This window comes from Limanda limanda, chromosome 2 (genome assembly GCF_963576545.1).
Source record: "Limanda limanda chromosome 2, fLimLim1.1, whole genome shotgun sequence".
Taxonomy (NCBI): Eukaryota; Metazoa; Chordata; class Actinopteri; order Pleuronectiformes; family Pleuronectidae; genus Limanda; species Limanda limanda.
Genome location: NC_083637.1, coordinates 7,811,035 through 7,828,207, shown reverse-complemented (window position 1 = coordinate 7,828,207; position 17,173 = coordinate 7,811,035). Strand labels below are relative to the sequence as shown.

Sequence of the window (17,173 nt, the reverse complement as noted above, 5' to 3'; positions counted from 1 at the left end):
CAATAATGATGTTATTGAATTAAAGAGGTATGTTGTGCCATCCTATAAACAGCTGTACCGATTTCAGGCTAAATACGTGTTTATTCTACAACAAGTGAATGAACATAAACCCTGAATAACGTCATGAACGTATTTTGAACCCAGAGGACATTACTTCATATAATTACTAAGAAGATGCTGCGGAGAAAAATGTAACACAATCCACTGGTTTCAAAAACTAATGATGATATGATGTGTGTGTCTCAGGGTCTTTGCCCCCTACAGTCTGGATGCGATCGCGAGTTGTGCGTTCAGCGTCGACGTGGAATCCATCAACAACCCCTCGAGTCCCATCTTCATCCACAGCTCAAAGCTGTTTAAACCTTCCATCCTCATTTTCATATGCCATGGTTCTTCAATGCTTTTATTAAACTACACTTTTTTTTAAGGTGGCTGGAATAACAACCCCAATGCCAGCCAATTCAAATACATATTTAGGAAGCTGATGGCCCGGTGTGGAGTTGTCAAGCCATGCAGAGGAAATGTGACAGTGCAGGATGAGACAGAGTCCCTACCAGCGGTCATTGACACCTCATCAAGCCTGTCAGCTGTAGAAATGTCCTTTGCAGCAGGAGGAGAAGAAGATCTTCCATCCCCGTTTGCGGACATTCCTGCCCTTATCCATGACCACAGCTACCTTCCTGTCCGCTTCGATGGTCTTGTGGACAACGCTCTTGTGTACATTTCAGGTAAAGGCTGACTGAATGTCGATTTTGCCAATAACCGATGGAGCCAATCGTCAAATCTGTGGGAAAACAATGTGACAATAGTCCAAAAAGAGAAATGTCCCCTTAATTTCCCCATGCTTATTATTTATTATTATTATAAGTTATGATATTATTATACTAACTCAAATTTCAGGATTTGTTGTGCGACGGGCACTGAAGAAGCTGTCCTGTGATTTCTGCCATGCCAGCCTGGTGACAGACGCTGCATCTGCCATCAAGGACCAGAGCTACCACCTGCTGTCTCTAAGAAACAATGGAGGCCTGGTGATTCCATCAGAGGGCACAGTGAGGGTCGTCAGGGCAGCAGAGTGGGTCATTCGCCAGGCATCATCGAGTTTCACACGATCACAGCCAATCAAACTGCTGGAGGTCATGTACATTGTGCGGAAGAGGATCTGGTCAGAGGATGTGTTTGTGCTTGGGGAGCACATCAGCGACACGCAGTATGGTATAGACAGCCACCACCATACGCTGCTTACGTTAGTTGTGTCCCTGTTTTTTAAGTTGAGGCTAAACCACATCGCAAAAATTACTACACTGGGCTTACAGAGCAATAACATGAGACACAAGCTCAATAAAACAGTCCTTTTCAAAGGGCATTAGCCCAATGTTACGACCCTGGTGGGTCTCTCTGTTCGCCCGCTTATTTTTGCTGCGTGTATATATGTATATATAGTAATGTACCTTAATGTGATGTATATTGATTTGTTGACATTGACACAAACTGTTAAGGCACAATAATGTGTCGAGGTACAGTGGCAACCAAACACTGACTTAGTTATGTCAGAACGTTTTTGATTTTAACAAAATAAGTTGGAGACAACTCGACTGTAGTTGATGCAGCTTCGGTGCTTGATGTGTTTTGATATGATGGGAATGTTTCTCAGATCACATTAACTGTCCTCAGTTATCTGACTTAGATAACAGATCACTGTGGAGCAGAATACTCTGCTGATCACCGAGGTTTATTATTTGCACTATTAATATTTCATTGATTTCGTATTCATCTAAAAGTGCATCGGTCAAATAGTCCAGAGTTTTTAACATTCAAAACTAAAATTAAAACACTTGTAATGAAATGTGTAGCGCTGGTGTCGTAAATGCACCTGCGTTATTGCCTCTATTAGCCCAGTGCAGCAAATTAGAAAGATGAATTAGTTGCTATCGGCTTAAAAATTAATTTCAATGAAATTTGAATGGCCCCCTATTCTCAGAGCTGCCCTAACGTGGGCTTAAGGCAGGAGCTCAGGACTTTTTTTTACTTCTGCCAAGGAGAGTAACTTTAGTTTGGCTGGATTGAATTTAAAGTGACTGTTGGTGGTCTTGGTTTTGATGAAGTTTAAATTGACTTACTTTATCCGCAGGTCATTAAAGTATATTATATTATATTTATCTGTTAGGTAAAGAATTGGATAAAACCCCCCCAAAAAAAGATCTGATGATGGAGCTAAAGGAAATTTGAAAGGTTCAGGAGATCTTTTTAAAAGTCACGTTCCATGGAACACAAATATCTGGAGCAGATTGCACAGACAACACTCAATATTTGTATTTCATGATGAAAATAAAATGAGAACTTTATAAGAAAAGAGGAAAAGCCACAGATAGCGGAAATTGGTTCCAATTTAAAAGGCTGCGGATTATCCAAGATAACGGAGAAGTAAATCTGGGAAGACACACGGCTACTAAATGTTTTGTTAGCGAATCCTTAAAGAGAGGGTGGACAGACATGGCAGAGCGGATGATTAATAGAATCCAATATGAGAGAAACATTTGAAAGTGAACCTTAAGTATTCTAAACACTTTGGCTCAACAACCAGGAAGCAAAGACCCACAGATGCTGCTCCTCTTTGAAGTAGCATCTCATTAGACCCATTTCAATATGAGATTCTCCCCGACAGTGTGTTGTGTGTTGTGAAGAAACAAACACTCCCACGCCTTCTCTCATTAACCGCCTGAATCGCTACCACGTATCTCACATCTCCTTTTGATATCGGGCTGAAAAACAAGCAAGAAAACACGATCTGTTATAAAAACGACCCAGATATCAGGAAGTGACGCGCAGAACAAACACAAGTAGAAAAACAACGTCACTCGCACACGTCTCCCGCTGCAGCCCATGCTGGGGGGGGGGCGCGGCCGAGGGAGACACGCCCTCATGCTCACAGCCGGAGCTCGATGTCACTTCCACACTCACGCTGAACTAATTAAAATTCATAAAATACAAAGTCCCCCAACAGGAACCGAGTGGAGGAGCGAGCGGAAGGAGTTATTATTCCTGAGAGTTCTCGTGTTACCTCCTTGATTTATGTAACACCGGCAGCGAGTTATAATCACGTTTCATTTTTACGTTGGCGGGAATGGGGGGGGGGGGTATCCTGATGTGTGAGCCTTGCAGTGGCGCCTGCTCCGAGAAAAATGTTTGCAGGAACTGATGGCGTTCAATAATTCATCGGCTCCTGTCACAAATCACTTTTATTCCTCTCTCAGGACGCAGATATATCGTCAGGAAAGTGCCTACGCGGCTACATCCACAGCCTCACACAAATACACACAAACACACACACACACACACACACACAAGTATATACACATGCAGACGTTCAAGCACTCAAATGGTCTCATACAGAGCTGCACATCGGCAATATACAGCAAAGTGTGTCTTTCCCGCCAATCTGTCAGTGCTGCCTTTGAGTTTAAACTCCTCTGGCACGTTGAGTCTGCAGCGACTGATGTATCAGGGCTACAGCTGTCAGTGAAACCCGGGTGTGTGTCTGTTTGTGTGTGTTTGTGTAGGTGTCAAAACAAAGAGACAGTCCAGGGAATATTTCATTCCAGTAGGCCGCCTCTCCCCCCTCCCCACCACTCCTGTGCTGCATCCCAATGCCGAACACTGACACATGCAAGGACGCACTCACAGGTCAGACACAGACACACAGACACACAGACACACCTGTTCGGTCAGCAGGCGGAGCTGTCGACTCCGAGGGTCTCGCTTGCAGAGGTTTCGTGCCGGGGCGACCACCGTGCACACACACATCCGAGGCCGTGCTGTAGACCTGCCAGCCCTCCTCCGAGCCCGGGTACAAGCCCTGCAAACAACATGTTGGAGGGAATCAATGTGATTTCCATTGAATTTGAAATACACCTTTTCAAACGCATTGATTTTCTCTGAAACTCCGGCAGCTGTAATAAAACATGATGAAAGTCGATAAATCTAAAGTTATCAAAAAAATCAACTTTTCGTCAGAGCCTGTGACCGTGCCGTTGCGTCAAAGTTTGATTAAACGCCATCAAAACACGGGCGTCTATATCTCGGACATATTTGGTCCAATCAAGTCCAAACTAGACACATAAGACAAGAGTTGCGACCTGAAGACATCGACACAGAAATCGTGACTTAAAATTACAGCGCCCCCTGGTGGCAACAGGAAATGTCTTGTTTTTTGTACGTCTTACACTTGGAAGTATTTCTCCTCATCCACTTTGCGCAACATTGTCAAACTTTGTCAAATGGGTCTCAAGACATTGATAATGAAGATATAAGATTACTGTGACTTTTCGTCAAACGCCATATTAATGGCGTGGCATCAAAGTTCATCAACTCGCCATGACACACGAAATCGCTGTAACTTCCCTGTTCTTGGGTCCATCTCCATCAAATTACATGTGTGTATCAACAGCTCCCCCCTGAAGACTGTCAGATGGGTTTAAGTAATGGGCGTGGCAAAATAACTGACTAGCGCCCCCTAAAGGGCAGCCCCGGCACTACGATTGGCCTACTTCTACAAAAATCGACGGGGACATGTGTCTGTGCATGACAAAGAAATAAGTCTCTTGGATAGATATGCTAGAGTAAACAGGAAGCCCGCCATTTTGGATTTGGTGGCCATTTTGGCCATATTCAGCATATTTACTTTGACATACTTGTCGTAGGGCTTTCATTAGATCAACTTAAAATTTAGATGAGTGCCTTCACAAGAAGATGGAGATCTAAAACTATTTGAATTTTAACATTTCGTCTTTCCTTGTGACAGTGGCCTGGCGTCAACGTTTGATTACACGCCATCGAAACAAGAGCTGCTGTATCTCAGGCATATTTGGTTCAATCAAGTCCAAACTAGACATATAAGACAAGAGTCGAAGCCTGAAGACATCTGCGAAGACTATTTGACTTAAAATCACAACGCCACCTACTGGCTACAGGAAGTGAAGCGTTTATCCTTGCCGCAGTGCAAAAAAACCCATGCAACGCGGAGACGAGCGCTTGGTCATCGAACGCTGTCTCTTTCCCGACTGCGACAGACTTGAAACGCGCGTGTGCTCGGGCCCGTTAGTGCTACAACGTAGCCCTAGTTAGGGCCCGAGCACCTCTGGTGGGAGGCCCTATTGAAATTGAAAGGATTATTCTGAGCGTAGTGAAAGGGCTTTTTGGGGGCTTTCCCATGCTCAAAAACTTTCTAAAGTTTGCAGTAAATTAGAAAGTGGTGGAAATTGACGTATTCTGGAGTAATTTGAAATGGGCGTGACAAAGTAGCTCTACAGCGCCACCTACGGAAAGCCCCCTCAGTTAGCTTTAACCGATCCTCACGAAAATATAGACAATTGTGTATCATGACCAGACGCACAAAAAAGTCTCAAGGAGCATTATGAAAAACGCAACAGGATGCCCGCCATTTTGGATTTAGTGGCCATTTTGGCCATATTACACATTTTTACTTTGACGTACTTGTCCCAGGGCTTTCATCAGATCAACTTCAAATTCAGATGAGTGTCATCACAACAAGATGGAGATAAAAAATGATTTAGGGATTTATCCTTCGTCATACCGTGTGATCGTGGCGTGGCGTCAAAGTTCATCAATTTGCCGTTAAACACGAAATTGCTGTAACTTCAGTGTTCATGCTTCAGTCTCCCTCAAAATACATTTGTGTAACAACAGCCATGAAGATATTCACATGGTTTAAGATGGAGATATAAACTTCTTCGGTATGATTTCATCACACGGTGTGACCGTGGCGTGGCCTGACATTTGAATGATTCGCCAAAAAAAGGGATTTATTATAACTCCTCTGCGTATTGTTCTTTCAGCCTCAAACCTCATTCACACATTCACAGTCCCGCCCTGATCAGATCCATATCAATATTGTCTCATCATTACAGCGCCACCTGCTGGGTACAGGAAGTGACATGTTTTCAACTTTGATGACCTGCTCTTGGCTGCTTTACAATTTACAGCTCAAATGAGCTGTATATATATAAAAGAACACTTCAAAGGATTCATTAAGCAAATAATTATTTGTTGACAGTTTGCTTTAATGTCACAGTGTCAGTGATGTTAGAATCCTTTGATGTCTTAGATGCAAAGATGAATGATTTATACGATCTGAAGAGAGAAAAGAGCGTTTTGAATAGATCTATTAGTCTAGTAAAGTGATAGCGATAGCACCACCTACTACCAAAAGGAGGTAAGCCTACTTTTTAAACTAAATTCGATTAAGAATAAGGAGCAGAGATCTGTTACTGTTCTGAGGAAGTGAAACTATTCTACAGTCTCTGACAGCAGCTGAAATGGAGAAACAAGAAAATCTCCTGGACAGAGAAAGATTCTCCTGTTTGATCTGTGTGGATCTGCTGAAGGATCCGGTGACTACTGTCTGTGGACACAGCTACTGTAAGAGCTGTATTAACACCCAATGGGACAAAGAGGAGGAGAGAGGAAGCTACAGCTGTCCTCAGTGTAGACAGACCTTCACACCGAGGCCTGTCCTGGAGACAAGCACCATGTTAGCTGCTTCACTGGAGGAGCTGAAGAAGACTGGACTCCAAGCTGCTCCTGCTGATCACCTCCAGCGTCATTTTCAGTCCCCTCCATTTAAGAAGCACAAGCTGGTGGAGCCCTCGGAGAAGCTCCAGGAGAACATCTGCTCTCGTCACGACGAGGTGATGAAGATGTTCTGCCGCACTGATCAGCAGTGTATCTGTTATCTCTGCTCTGTGGATGAACATAAAGACCACGACACAGTTACAGCTGCAGGAGAAAGGACTGAGAGGCAGAGAGAACTCGGGCCGAGGAGACAAACAATCCAGCAGAGAGTCCAGGACACAGAGAAAGACGTGAAGCTGCTTCAACAGGAGGAGAAGGCCGTCAATGGCTCTGCTGATAAAGCAGTGAAGGCCAGTGAGGAGATCTTCACTGAGCTGATCCGTCTGCTGGAGGAAAGAAGCTCTGATGTGGAGCAGCAGATCAGATCCCAGCAGGAAACTGAAGTGAGTCGAGTTGGAGAGCTTCAGGAGAGACTGGAGCAGGAGATCACTGAGCTGAAGAGGAAAGACAATGAACTGAAGCAGCTCTCAGAAACAGAGGATTACAACCAGCTTCTACACAACTACCCCTCACTGTCACCACTCAGTGAATCTACACACTCATCTAACATCAGGGCCCGTCCTCTGAGGGACTTTGAGGACGTTACAGCGGCTGTGTCACAGGTCAGAGGTCGACTGCAGGACATTCTGAGTGAGACAGGGACAAAGATTTTACAGATTGTGTCTAAAGTGGATGTTTTACTGCGACAACCAGAGCCAGAGACCAGAGCTGACTTCTTCAAATATTCACAGGAAATCACAATGGATTCAAACACAGTAAACGGACATCTATTATTATCTGCGGGAAACAGAAAAGTAACACGTATATGTAAAAAACAGTCTTATTCTAATCACCCAGACAGATTCTTTTATTGGCCTCAGGTCCTGAGTAGAGAGAGTCTGACTGGACGTTGTTACTGGGAGGTGGAGGTGGGGGGGAGAGAAGCAGTTGGTGTAGCAGTCACATACAAGAATATCAGAAGAGCAGGAGACTCAGGTGAATGTAGATTTGGAGACAATGATAAATCTTGCTCATTATATTGTGAAGGAAACAGTTATAGCTTTTTTTGCAACAGCATCTGGACTCGAGTGTCAGGTCCTTGGTCCTCCAGAGTAGGAGTGTACCTGGATCACAGTGCAGGTGTTCTGTCCTTCTACAGCGTCTCTGACACCATGACTCTCCTCCACAGAGTCCAGACCACATTCACTCAGCCTCTCTATGCTGGAGTTAGGGTTTATGATGGATCCACAGCTGACTTCTGTAAACTCAAATAGACTTGAGTCATAAAAAGCAGTGATTTTAGGTTCTGTGTGAAAATCTTTAACTTCTTTTGTCTCCATGTTTGTTGATCAAAGTTCGTCGTGGTGACGTTTCTGCTCCGCACAGAGATCAGCTGTCAATCAAATACTGACCTTCCTTTATCACACATATTTAGTTCTCACTTTGTAAGAACAATTACAGAAATCTATAATTACACTGAAATGAATGTGTTTGAAAGATCTAATGTTGCTGTTGTTTTCTAAATCAATGTTGAAATCAGGTTCTGTGATGTTTTAGAACCTGTATTGATCCTGATTTGCGTTGCAAAGGGGGGGGGGGCATTTCTGGTAACTTTCTGGAAACTTTCCATGGGAAGTTAAGCTCAGGAATATAGGAAAAGTTTACACTTTTTTTGCAAACGTTAGCGTATAACGGAACTTAGTGGTAGTTGAAAACAAGACTAGGCAAGCCGAGCTCAGCTGGACCCCGGATGCAGTTGGGAACATTGTCTGCCAGAAAAGTAAACCTATGACTTTGTGTTGTTGTTGAACGTCTTTGTCATTACCTAGCATGTTGATTACGTGTTACACTGAAGCCATGTTCAATTTAATACCAAGTTCATCTGTATACAGTAGGTTAACTTTTTACAGCGTGAGAGTAGGATGTATGTACGGTGCACCATCACCTGAATTACTCACTGCTGTGGGGGTCCATCAAAAAAGGGCGAGTTGGGCAACTTATCAAAAGTTAAAATAATCACCACAAATAAAAGCCTGAGCAGTAATGTAACAGTAATGTAACAGAATTGCTAACGTGGCTAACGATAGCAATTCTAGATCTCGTAGCATGATCTTGGTTAAACAACCCGATTTAATGCAAATTCAGTTGAATTTCAACCCTGCACTGTGCATTCCTCCATCGCAGCAAAACGCTCAGACCAGAGGCCTGAGAAGCTTGACTAATTCATTTTACGTTTAGTAATGGGACTTTTTTGGGTGGAGGGGATCATAGGGAATCAGTTATTTTATTAAACATTCTTGTTTTTGTTGTTCAATAAAAGAATCCATTAAAGCAGGGGTGTCAAACTCAAATAGGCAGTGGGCCGAAATCAAAAAATTGCTTCAAGTCGAGGGCCACATGGGTTCAACGTTTATTGAAAACTTATTGAAAGAACCTTAGTGCACATATTGAACCTGGAACTAACAAGGCCTATAGAGTATTGCCGATAAAACAACATTAATTATGAAATAAATGAAAACAAATAATAAATAATACATAAATAAATATAAAAGTAATAAAATCAGTTTCATTAATTGCTTTCTGGCTTTAACTGCAGTATTTCCAGAGTAATTTCCACTGAAAACATTTTCTACAGGCAAACAACAGCCAAAAATAATTGACTTCAAAGAAAAATCAAATGTCCTGTAGTAGCAAGAGAAAAACAAGTTTTCCTGCAGCATCTGCGTCTCCCACAGGCGCAGCTTGGTTTTAAGAGCCCTCACTGTAGCGTACATGTCAGTGATGACACGGCCCCGCCCCCCCCGCCCCTGAAGCTGCAGGTTGAGCGCATTCGGGTGGCTCGTGATGTCACACAGACACGTGGTATTTCGGAGCTTTCAGAAAAGACTTGAACTGGCGGTGATTTAAACCTTTGGCTCTGATTAAGTTAACCGCTAATGTTATGATGCTCATCACATGTTCGTTTTCAAGGCTTTGCAACACAAAGACTCCTGGTGTATGATGCAGTGATAAGCTGTCAACTCACTTTTTTCCTCATTTTTTTTCTCCTTCATCTTTTCTCGGATCCACCCTTTACATCCGCGATCATATACTGTTCCTCCCACCTGTCTTGAAAGCTCCTGTTTTCAAATGCCACCTTTCGTTTAGCCATGTTTGGGAGAGGGATAGTTGAAAGTTGTCACAAGTGATATGTGATACAGACTGTGAGGTGCGCGGTCGCGGGACCGTGATTGACGTGCCGACACACGGGCAGTGCATTGTGGGATCTGTCATTCACCATTGACCCGCCCACTCGTCAGCCAATGAGAGCCTGCCATTGGTCTAGAACTGTCACGTGCCCCATCCCGATGTGTTCACTGACCCTCAGGAGTTGTCAGTACTTATTTTGTATTGAGAACTTGCAAAACACTGCCGGCGGGCCAGCTCTAATAGTAAATAGATTTTATCATGCGGGCCACATTTAATTCATTCGCGGGCCACATGTGGCCCGCGGGCCTTGTGTTTGACACATGTGCATTAAAGTTTTGTCCTTTGATTCTCTCTTAAAACACATTTCTAGGACCGCCCTCTTCCACTGGTTTCACATCTGAAAGAAATGTCCTTTCTCAAAAAGATGCAGAAGAACAAGTCCAGGCCTTTGTTCCATCCAGACTTGATTATTGTAATTCCTTATTATCAGGCTCCAGCAGTAAGTCGTTAAAGACTCTGCAGCTTGTCCAAAATGTGTCCTGAAGAGAACCAGGAACAGAGACAACATGTCTCCTGTATTAGCTTTACTACACTGGCTTCCTGTTACATTTAGAATTTAAAACCATCCTCCTCACCTACATTAATAATATGGCACCATTATACCCTTAAAGGAGACATATTATGCCCATTTTGTCACAAGTTGATATGGTTCCTTGGGGTCTTAATGAAATGTCTGTAACATTTTTTGGTCAAAATACCACAAGGATCATTTAAAACAGCACCCTTTTTACCCTGTCTAAAACAGCCCTCCTCAGATTGACCTGTTTTGAGTGCCCCCCCCATCTCACCGCCCCGCCCCCCTGTCACCGCCCCGCCCCCCCTGTCACTCACACACAGACACATCCACTTTCACTTCTTAAATCCTCCCTTAGCATATTTAAGGTTGTTAAAATCATTTTAAGTCACTGTCCTACACATATATTTCTGTATCCATTTATTTAAATACATGCATTAGATGTGTGTATACAGTATATAATTGTATGTGTATATTTATTCATACAGGGCTTATATTCGACAGACAGACAGACAGACAGACAGACAGACTCACTCACTCACTCACTCACTCACTCACTCACTCACCTCGCGCAGCTCTGACCTCATACCTGGAATAAACACCAACACATCCACCAGAAGCGAGCCGCTGACATCACCCAGCGAGCCCGAACTGAGAGGGGGCTGTGTAACTTACCCCGAAAATCCCATCATATTAATTCAAATGTACATTGTGTACTTTTATTAAAACATGTCAGTCGCTCCTCCACACAACTATGTACAGAAAGATCTCGAGGGAATCACGTACCACAGTTTTCTGTTATGTTGAAAAAAAATATATAAAAAACATGGCTTCACAATATATATATATAAAAAATGCACTGCCCCAGTTCCCTTTTACAAAGAAATGTACTCTGCAGGGAGCTACATAATAGCACCGTGATGACTTACACTCCAACATACATCACAACAGATCATTACGATAACAAAAGTACAACAACAGACAAAACAATAACACAAAACAACTTGAGGTTTGATGATGACAGACATGGCGGGTGAAGGATTGCTGAAAAAAGGCAATTTAGCATATCTGAAGACGTTGATGTATGATTGTGTATAGATGGTTATCAAGTGCACGGATGATAATTACAGGAGCAAACATGGATCGATGAGTGAGAGCACCACTTAAAATCTGAGGTTACTGAGGAGTCAGAAAGAGGCACAGTATGCACTTCTCATGAAAACACAGAGTCGGCTGTGAGAAGGTTTGTGATGAATATACGAGACTCAGAGTCTGAGTCGATAAGAGAATTAAGGTTTAGATGAAGAACACTGTTGTAGGTAAATCGACTTAGAAATATATGACATCATGTTTTGTCTTTGTAAGCAGTTTTCTTCCTGCATGAAAAAAAAAATGTCCATTGCTATTTTTTCCTATTAAATTACTCTTGCCACGCCATGAGCGCCCCCTGGCTCAGTTAACCGTTGAAGCAGACCAGGCCGACTTGGAAACCAAATTTCTGGTTCCCGTTTCCGAAGTCGGACACGGCCACGTCCATGAGGGGGAGCGTGGTGGAGAGAGGAGCCTGGAACTCCAGCACAGTCCTCTCCTGCCCTGAGCGTGTCTGGGACGGAGAAACACAGATAGATATTGAATAAGGTGACATCACTATTTCATGCATTAAATATCAAATAATTACATACTTCATTTGATGTGAGGTTAAAGAAAGGTTAAAGGACAAAATTAATTAATTTAAACTACTAAAATGCTCCAACCACATGTGCATTGATTCATTGTTTATATTGTGCGTTTCTTGCCCAGAACTTATATTTCCTGATTGTGGTGGGAACCAAGTTCATTGTGCAACTCATTGGTTTATTAACGACCATTTTGAACCCTCAAGTTTGTCTTTTTTGTCTGGCACCTTTTTTATTTTTTTGAAACCACAGTTAACCATGAACTGGAGTCTGACACAGCCCAGTGAATATCATGCTTTATCTTCAAGACTCTAAATGTGACCATAGGTTACTAAATGAACGTCAAGCTGTGTTGAAGAAGACTTGAACTACATATTGAGACATAAACCCTTTCGACAAATGTTTCCTGGCATTATAAATCGAGTCATTTTCTCATAGACTACTATAGAAACTTTTCTTTGAAACCAGGGGAGTCGCCCTCTGCTGGTCATTCGAGAGATTTACTTGAGCGTTGTCACATGACGCTCAGTGAAGGGATTTCTCTTTCAAAACTTTCAAGGAACTTTTTAAAAAGGACTTAAAATATTCTTTTTATTTATTCCACTTGTAATATGTCCTTTGGTTTCACGTTGGCGTCAATTTGTGTTTACTTTCATTTTCAGGCAATGTCCATCAAAATGTATTGAGATAGTCTTTAGTGTTTTCCTTCATAAATATTTTTCTGAAGGTGCGAAGGCATGATGCCATGTTTGAGACAAGAATGTGTCCGAGAGTCGAGAGCTTCACGTGTGTTTCTCACCTGACATCCGTCATATAGTGCACTGATGTAATGTGTGTTCTCATGTGTCATCTCCTCCCCGTCGCTGCCTCTGAAGCGCAGTGCGTGTTCGTGGCCGTAGGTGGCGGTGTGCAGCCAGGCGGCAGAGTTGAGGCAGTGGTAGGTGAAGCTCTGTGTGGCTATGGCGCTCAGCAGCTTCAGGAAGTTCAGCTGAACGATGTGGATGGGAACGCCGTCCGTCCCAGAGTAGGAAAACTGGAGAACAGCAGAACCAAATATCAATGTAATGTCAAGGACAAATAAAGTATGAAACAGAACAATGCATGAAGGCAGTTGTGTGCACATTCAGTCCTTTACTTTGGACGTGTCACCACAAAACTTTACTACAATATACAAACAATGTTATGACCTGAGTTGTTCTGATCTTGAGGGGTTTTTTCAGACAATGACCTGATTGTGTGGTTTAAAATGAAACATGAGGGAATCACCTAAAATATTAAGACCTAACTAAACACATTTAAGACCCAGAATGAAACACTTTTTAACCTCGATGCAAAATGATCAAACCATACCTGTTTTCCTTTCCTGAATTGACTGTACCATGTGCCGGGCTTCTCCCCTTTCCAGGCAGCCAACTTCACCTGAAGGCAAAAAAAAAATAGCTTCAAATTCCCTCAATCAACACACAGACAGTTACTAGATATGCATTAATGTTCACTTTATCCCCAACTCATTAAACTATTGACAAATGCTTCTTTTTGCTGAGAAAAGTTGATCAAATTATAAGCCAAAAACAAAGCAGTAACCATAATAATGCGTCGGTGCATGAAAACTAACCGACTGGAACTTCTTGTCCGGGTGCAGACACGTCTCGCCCTGTGCGGTGAAGTTACAAAACACTTTGAAGGAGTCTCGATGGCAACCCTGGATGGGATCGATCCAGTACTCGCCTGAGGAGAGAGAGAGAGGAGGGGGGGGAGACGAGTGCAGAGGGTTCAACGCCAAAGAGTGACAAGTCCTGCAGATTTATTATTAGTATAAGATGGAGAGAAATTGTTGGGAGTGAAAAAGAGTCTCAACATGCAGGGAAATGTGATCAGGTACCGCCAGCAGCATCATGGCAGAAAGCGCCGGGACTGATGAGATTAGAACTCCTAATTTATGGAAGTGAGATACGTTTACAATTCAGAACTTGCGGCGAGGTAATCTGACTTCCTCTCCTGCAAATCTAAAGCAACAAACGCAGGATGGAGATAAACTCCCTTTGATTTTATGCATCAATGAAATACATTTCCGACTCATCCAGACGTTCGGTTTATTTTTAGCTCGTGTGTGGAGCTGCTGCCACTTTGTACACGAGACTCCTGCAGAGAGAGACTTGAAGCCGGCGAGTCGACCAAGGCTTCAAGACAAATTTTGTCCCCTTGATGAAAGATGCCTGCACGTCTGTGAGCAGACAGGAAGCTTCAGCTCGGCATGCGTGAAATCAATGTTTTCACACCAAAGGTTATGTGTGTTCCCTACAGCGACTGTCTTACTCTGTGTGCGTCTGAGTGTGTGTGTGTACCTGCAAGCTCTTTCTCGTCAGGGAGCGGGGGTTGGCCACATACGTGTGCAAACGTCCTCTCAGTAGCGGCTCGGAGTCTCGGACGTACTGCAGGTCTCTGGACGATGGACGGACACACACACACACACACACACACACACACACACACACACACACACACACACACACACACACACACACACACACACACACACACACACACACACACACACACACACACACACACACACACACACACACACACACACACACACACACACACACACACACACACACACACACACACACACACACACACAGCTCCAGCCCTCCTTTAAAAATATAACAACACACCTCTTACCACTTCAATATAATCTGAAATATCCCAACACATATTTTATAGTTTAATAATTCCCCTCGCTAGCATTCGCTGTCAAATCAAGCTAGCTTATTGTTTTATTTTGGTAATTTTTTTTTTTTACGCATAGCGAAAATAGAACTAAAAAGGTGAGCACCACCGACCTTGCAGCTGCGCTTCTTGTAAAAGTAATTGCAGTATTCCCAGTAGTACATTGATCCAGGTCTTCCGGTGCCAGTGGCCGCCCGGGTGGAAGTCCTGTAGCCCCGCCATGCTGCCCTCTCTCCTCGGCTAGCGACCAGCCGTGTGTTCCGCCGCGGTGCTTCTTTCTTCTTCTCTCCCCGGAGCAGCAGCAGCAGCAGAAGGAACAGCAGCAGCAGCAGCAGCAGTTCCCTCCCCCTGTTCCTGTCCCTCCCTCCTTTCCTCCCTCCCTCCTACTCCTGCAACATCCACACAGACTCACAACACTGGAGGCAACACACAGCCGATGCACACACGACATGCAAGGATACACAAGTACAATGTCCCCTGCAGTGGTGGGTAGTGATTCATTACTGAGCTCAGGCCCCTGTCCTTAATATTTGACTTTACACTTTCGCATCAGAGGCATAGAATAATCTGTCCATTAAAATTCACTGGTTTATATGCATCCACTTCACTGGTTAACTTAACTTATTGTTTCTTACTGTATATATTGTTGTATTCCTGTATATATTGTTGTTTTGTCAAATTGTTTTAAGTACAGTGCACCAACCACACCAAGGCAATTTCCTGTATGTGCAAATATACTTGGCAAATAAAATAATTCTGATTCCGATTCTGGTTTTATTCTCACCCTGTATATCGTTTGTTTACATTGTCTATAAATGTTTTTATTACATCTTTAAGTATTGCATGTTTAATTGTTATTTTTGACTTGACCTCTTTGCTGCTGTAACATGGTAATTTCCCTGTGGCGGGACTAATAAATGATTATCTTATCTTATCTTCCCTTTTTTATCTTAAAGGGACTCTTACCTTTGTTGCATTTGAGAATTACAGCACATTCAAATCATCCCGTTTTCCTCCAATGCCCCACCCCCTCGTTCCCATCCGCGGTGTTTTTTTGAAGAAACTTTATTTACAAGCAGACTTACAAGCTACTGCCTCCGCGCACGCACGTGAGTTTTTGTTTACCAAAGCAATGGATTCGGCAAGTTATATACATTTACATTCACATGCCTTGATGACGCGGGCCCGAATGCGCCACAAGAAGCAGACGGAAAACCTGCATGTCCATGCAGCAAACAGACAGGTCTGTCGGCCAATAAGGTCCTTCGGCCCGAAGAATTTTATTGGTTGAAGTTTTCACTAAATATTATGAGAGTGAAATAATTGTTTGTTTTTACTCCTGGTGGGTCTGTCTTGCATTTTAGAGTGTCATTACCTTATTAATACCAATTTAACCTTATCCAAAAAAAGTGTAAAAATGCAACAAAGGTAAGAGTCCCTTTCAGATAAGTCTGGTACCTGGGGATCTTGTAGTCGAGGTCAAAAGGGGCCAATCTGTTGTTTTTAACCCCCGGGCTCCGCAGAAGGAAAATAGTTCAAACTAGCTAAACCTCAACCAGCAGTGAAATGCTGATGCGTCTGTTGCGCACTAAATCTCAGTCTGTGGCCATTTGACCTCTGATTTGCGATAACATTTAGCTGATAAGGCGTCTGCACCTACTTAGGATTTTAACAGCAGGACTCGAGTGTTTTTATTTGTTGTATTAGTGAGTAAATCCTGATCTGAATACATATCAACAGTCTAAGTAATATGAATAGTCCACTGATAGAGCAAACATTAGGGGGAAAATACTTAATTTTATATAAACCTTATGACTACTAGTTGGTCTTTTGAACATCTCCTTTCACCTCAGGAGCTGCAGGACGTGACTAAGTTGAGTGAGTGACACAGAGCTGAAACTATGCTCTGTTTGAGCATCTCTGACTCATGAATCATAGTTGGGACGAGTTGGGCAGGTACACACATGAACACACACTCAGGTTACTAGTTTGCAGGTGTGTCAGCTCCTCCAAAAAAAAGTGCAGTGAGGTACTTAGATTTTTTTGAGTGGATCAGTTTAGTGTTGCTAAAGCCACCAATGTACTAACAACAGGCTTAGGGTTGCCACAATAAATGTACATGTGATAATAGTGGCATTTGCCCATTGTCTAGTGACAGATTATCCCTATGAGTCTATATAATAGAGCTTACGCATTAGAAAAAGCAAACAACCTACACTTGTAATCACTACTGTGTTTCCAAGGACACATATTGTTCCCATGACATCTGTCTTCTAATACAAACATGTTCTCCTTAATGGCTTAGAGATGAAAGAAGTCACATACTGGAAAATAAAAGAAAGTAACAAGTTTACATGTCATTAACGACAAG

At 43.0% G+C, this 17,173-nt stretch overlaps 2 protein-coding genes across 2 annotated transcripts; one reads left to right on the top strand and one right to left on the bottom strand.

The window, feature by feature from the left end:
* The first annotated feature begins 484 nt into the window (after positions 1–484).
* On the top strand, positions 485–7,904 carry LOC133015997 (E3 ubiquitin-protein ligase TRIM11-like). The gene is made up of 5 exons (XM_061083296.1): positions 485–728; positions 901–1,246; positions 3,733–3,847; positions 6,363–6,610; positions 6,746–7,904. The coding sequence occupies exons 1-5, from the start codon at positions 485–487 to the stop codon at positions 7,902–7,904; spliced, it is 2,112 nt and encodes a 703-aa protein (XP_060939279.1).
* Positions 7,905–11,849: 3,945 nt separating this feature from the next.
* LOC133015986 (collagen alpha-3(V) chain-like) lies at positions 11,850–15,024 on the bottom strand. Its single transcript, XM_061083287.1, has 5 exons — positions 14,916–15,024; positions 13,685–13,797; positions 13,420–13,488; positions 12,869–13,102; positions 11,850–11,996 (listed from the first exon to the last, which is right to left on the bottom strand). Exons 1-5 carry the CDS (start codon positions 15,022–15,024, stop codon positions 11,850–11,852), a joined length of 672 nt encoding a protein of 223 aa, XP_060939270.1.
* Positions 15,025–17,173: the final 2,149 nt, after the last annotated feature.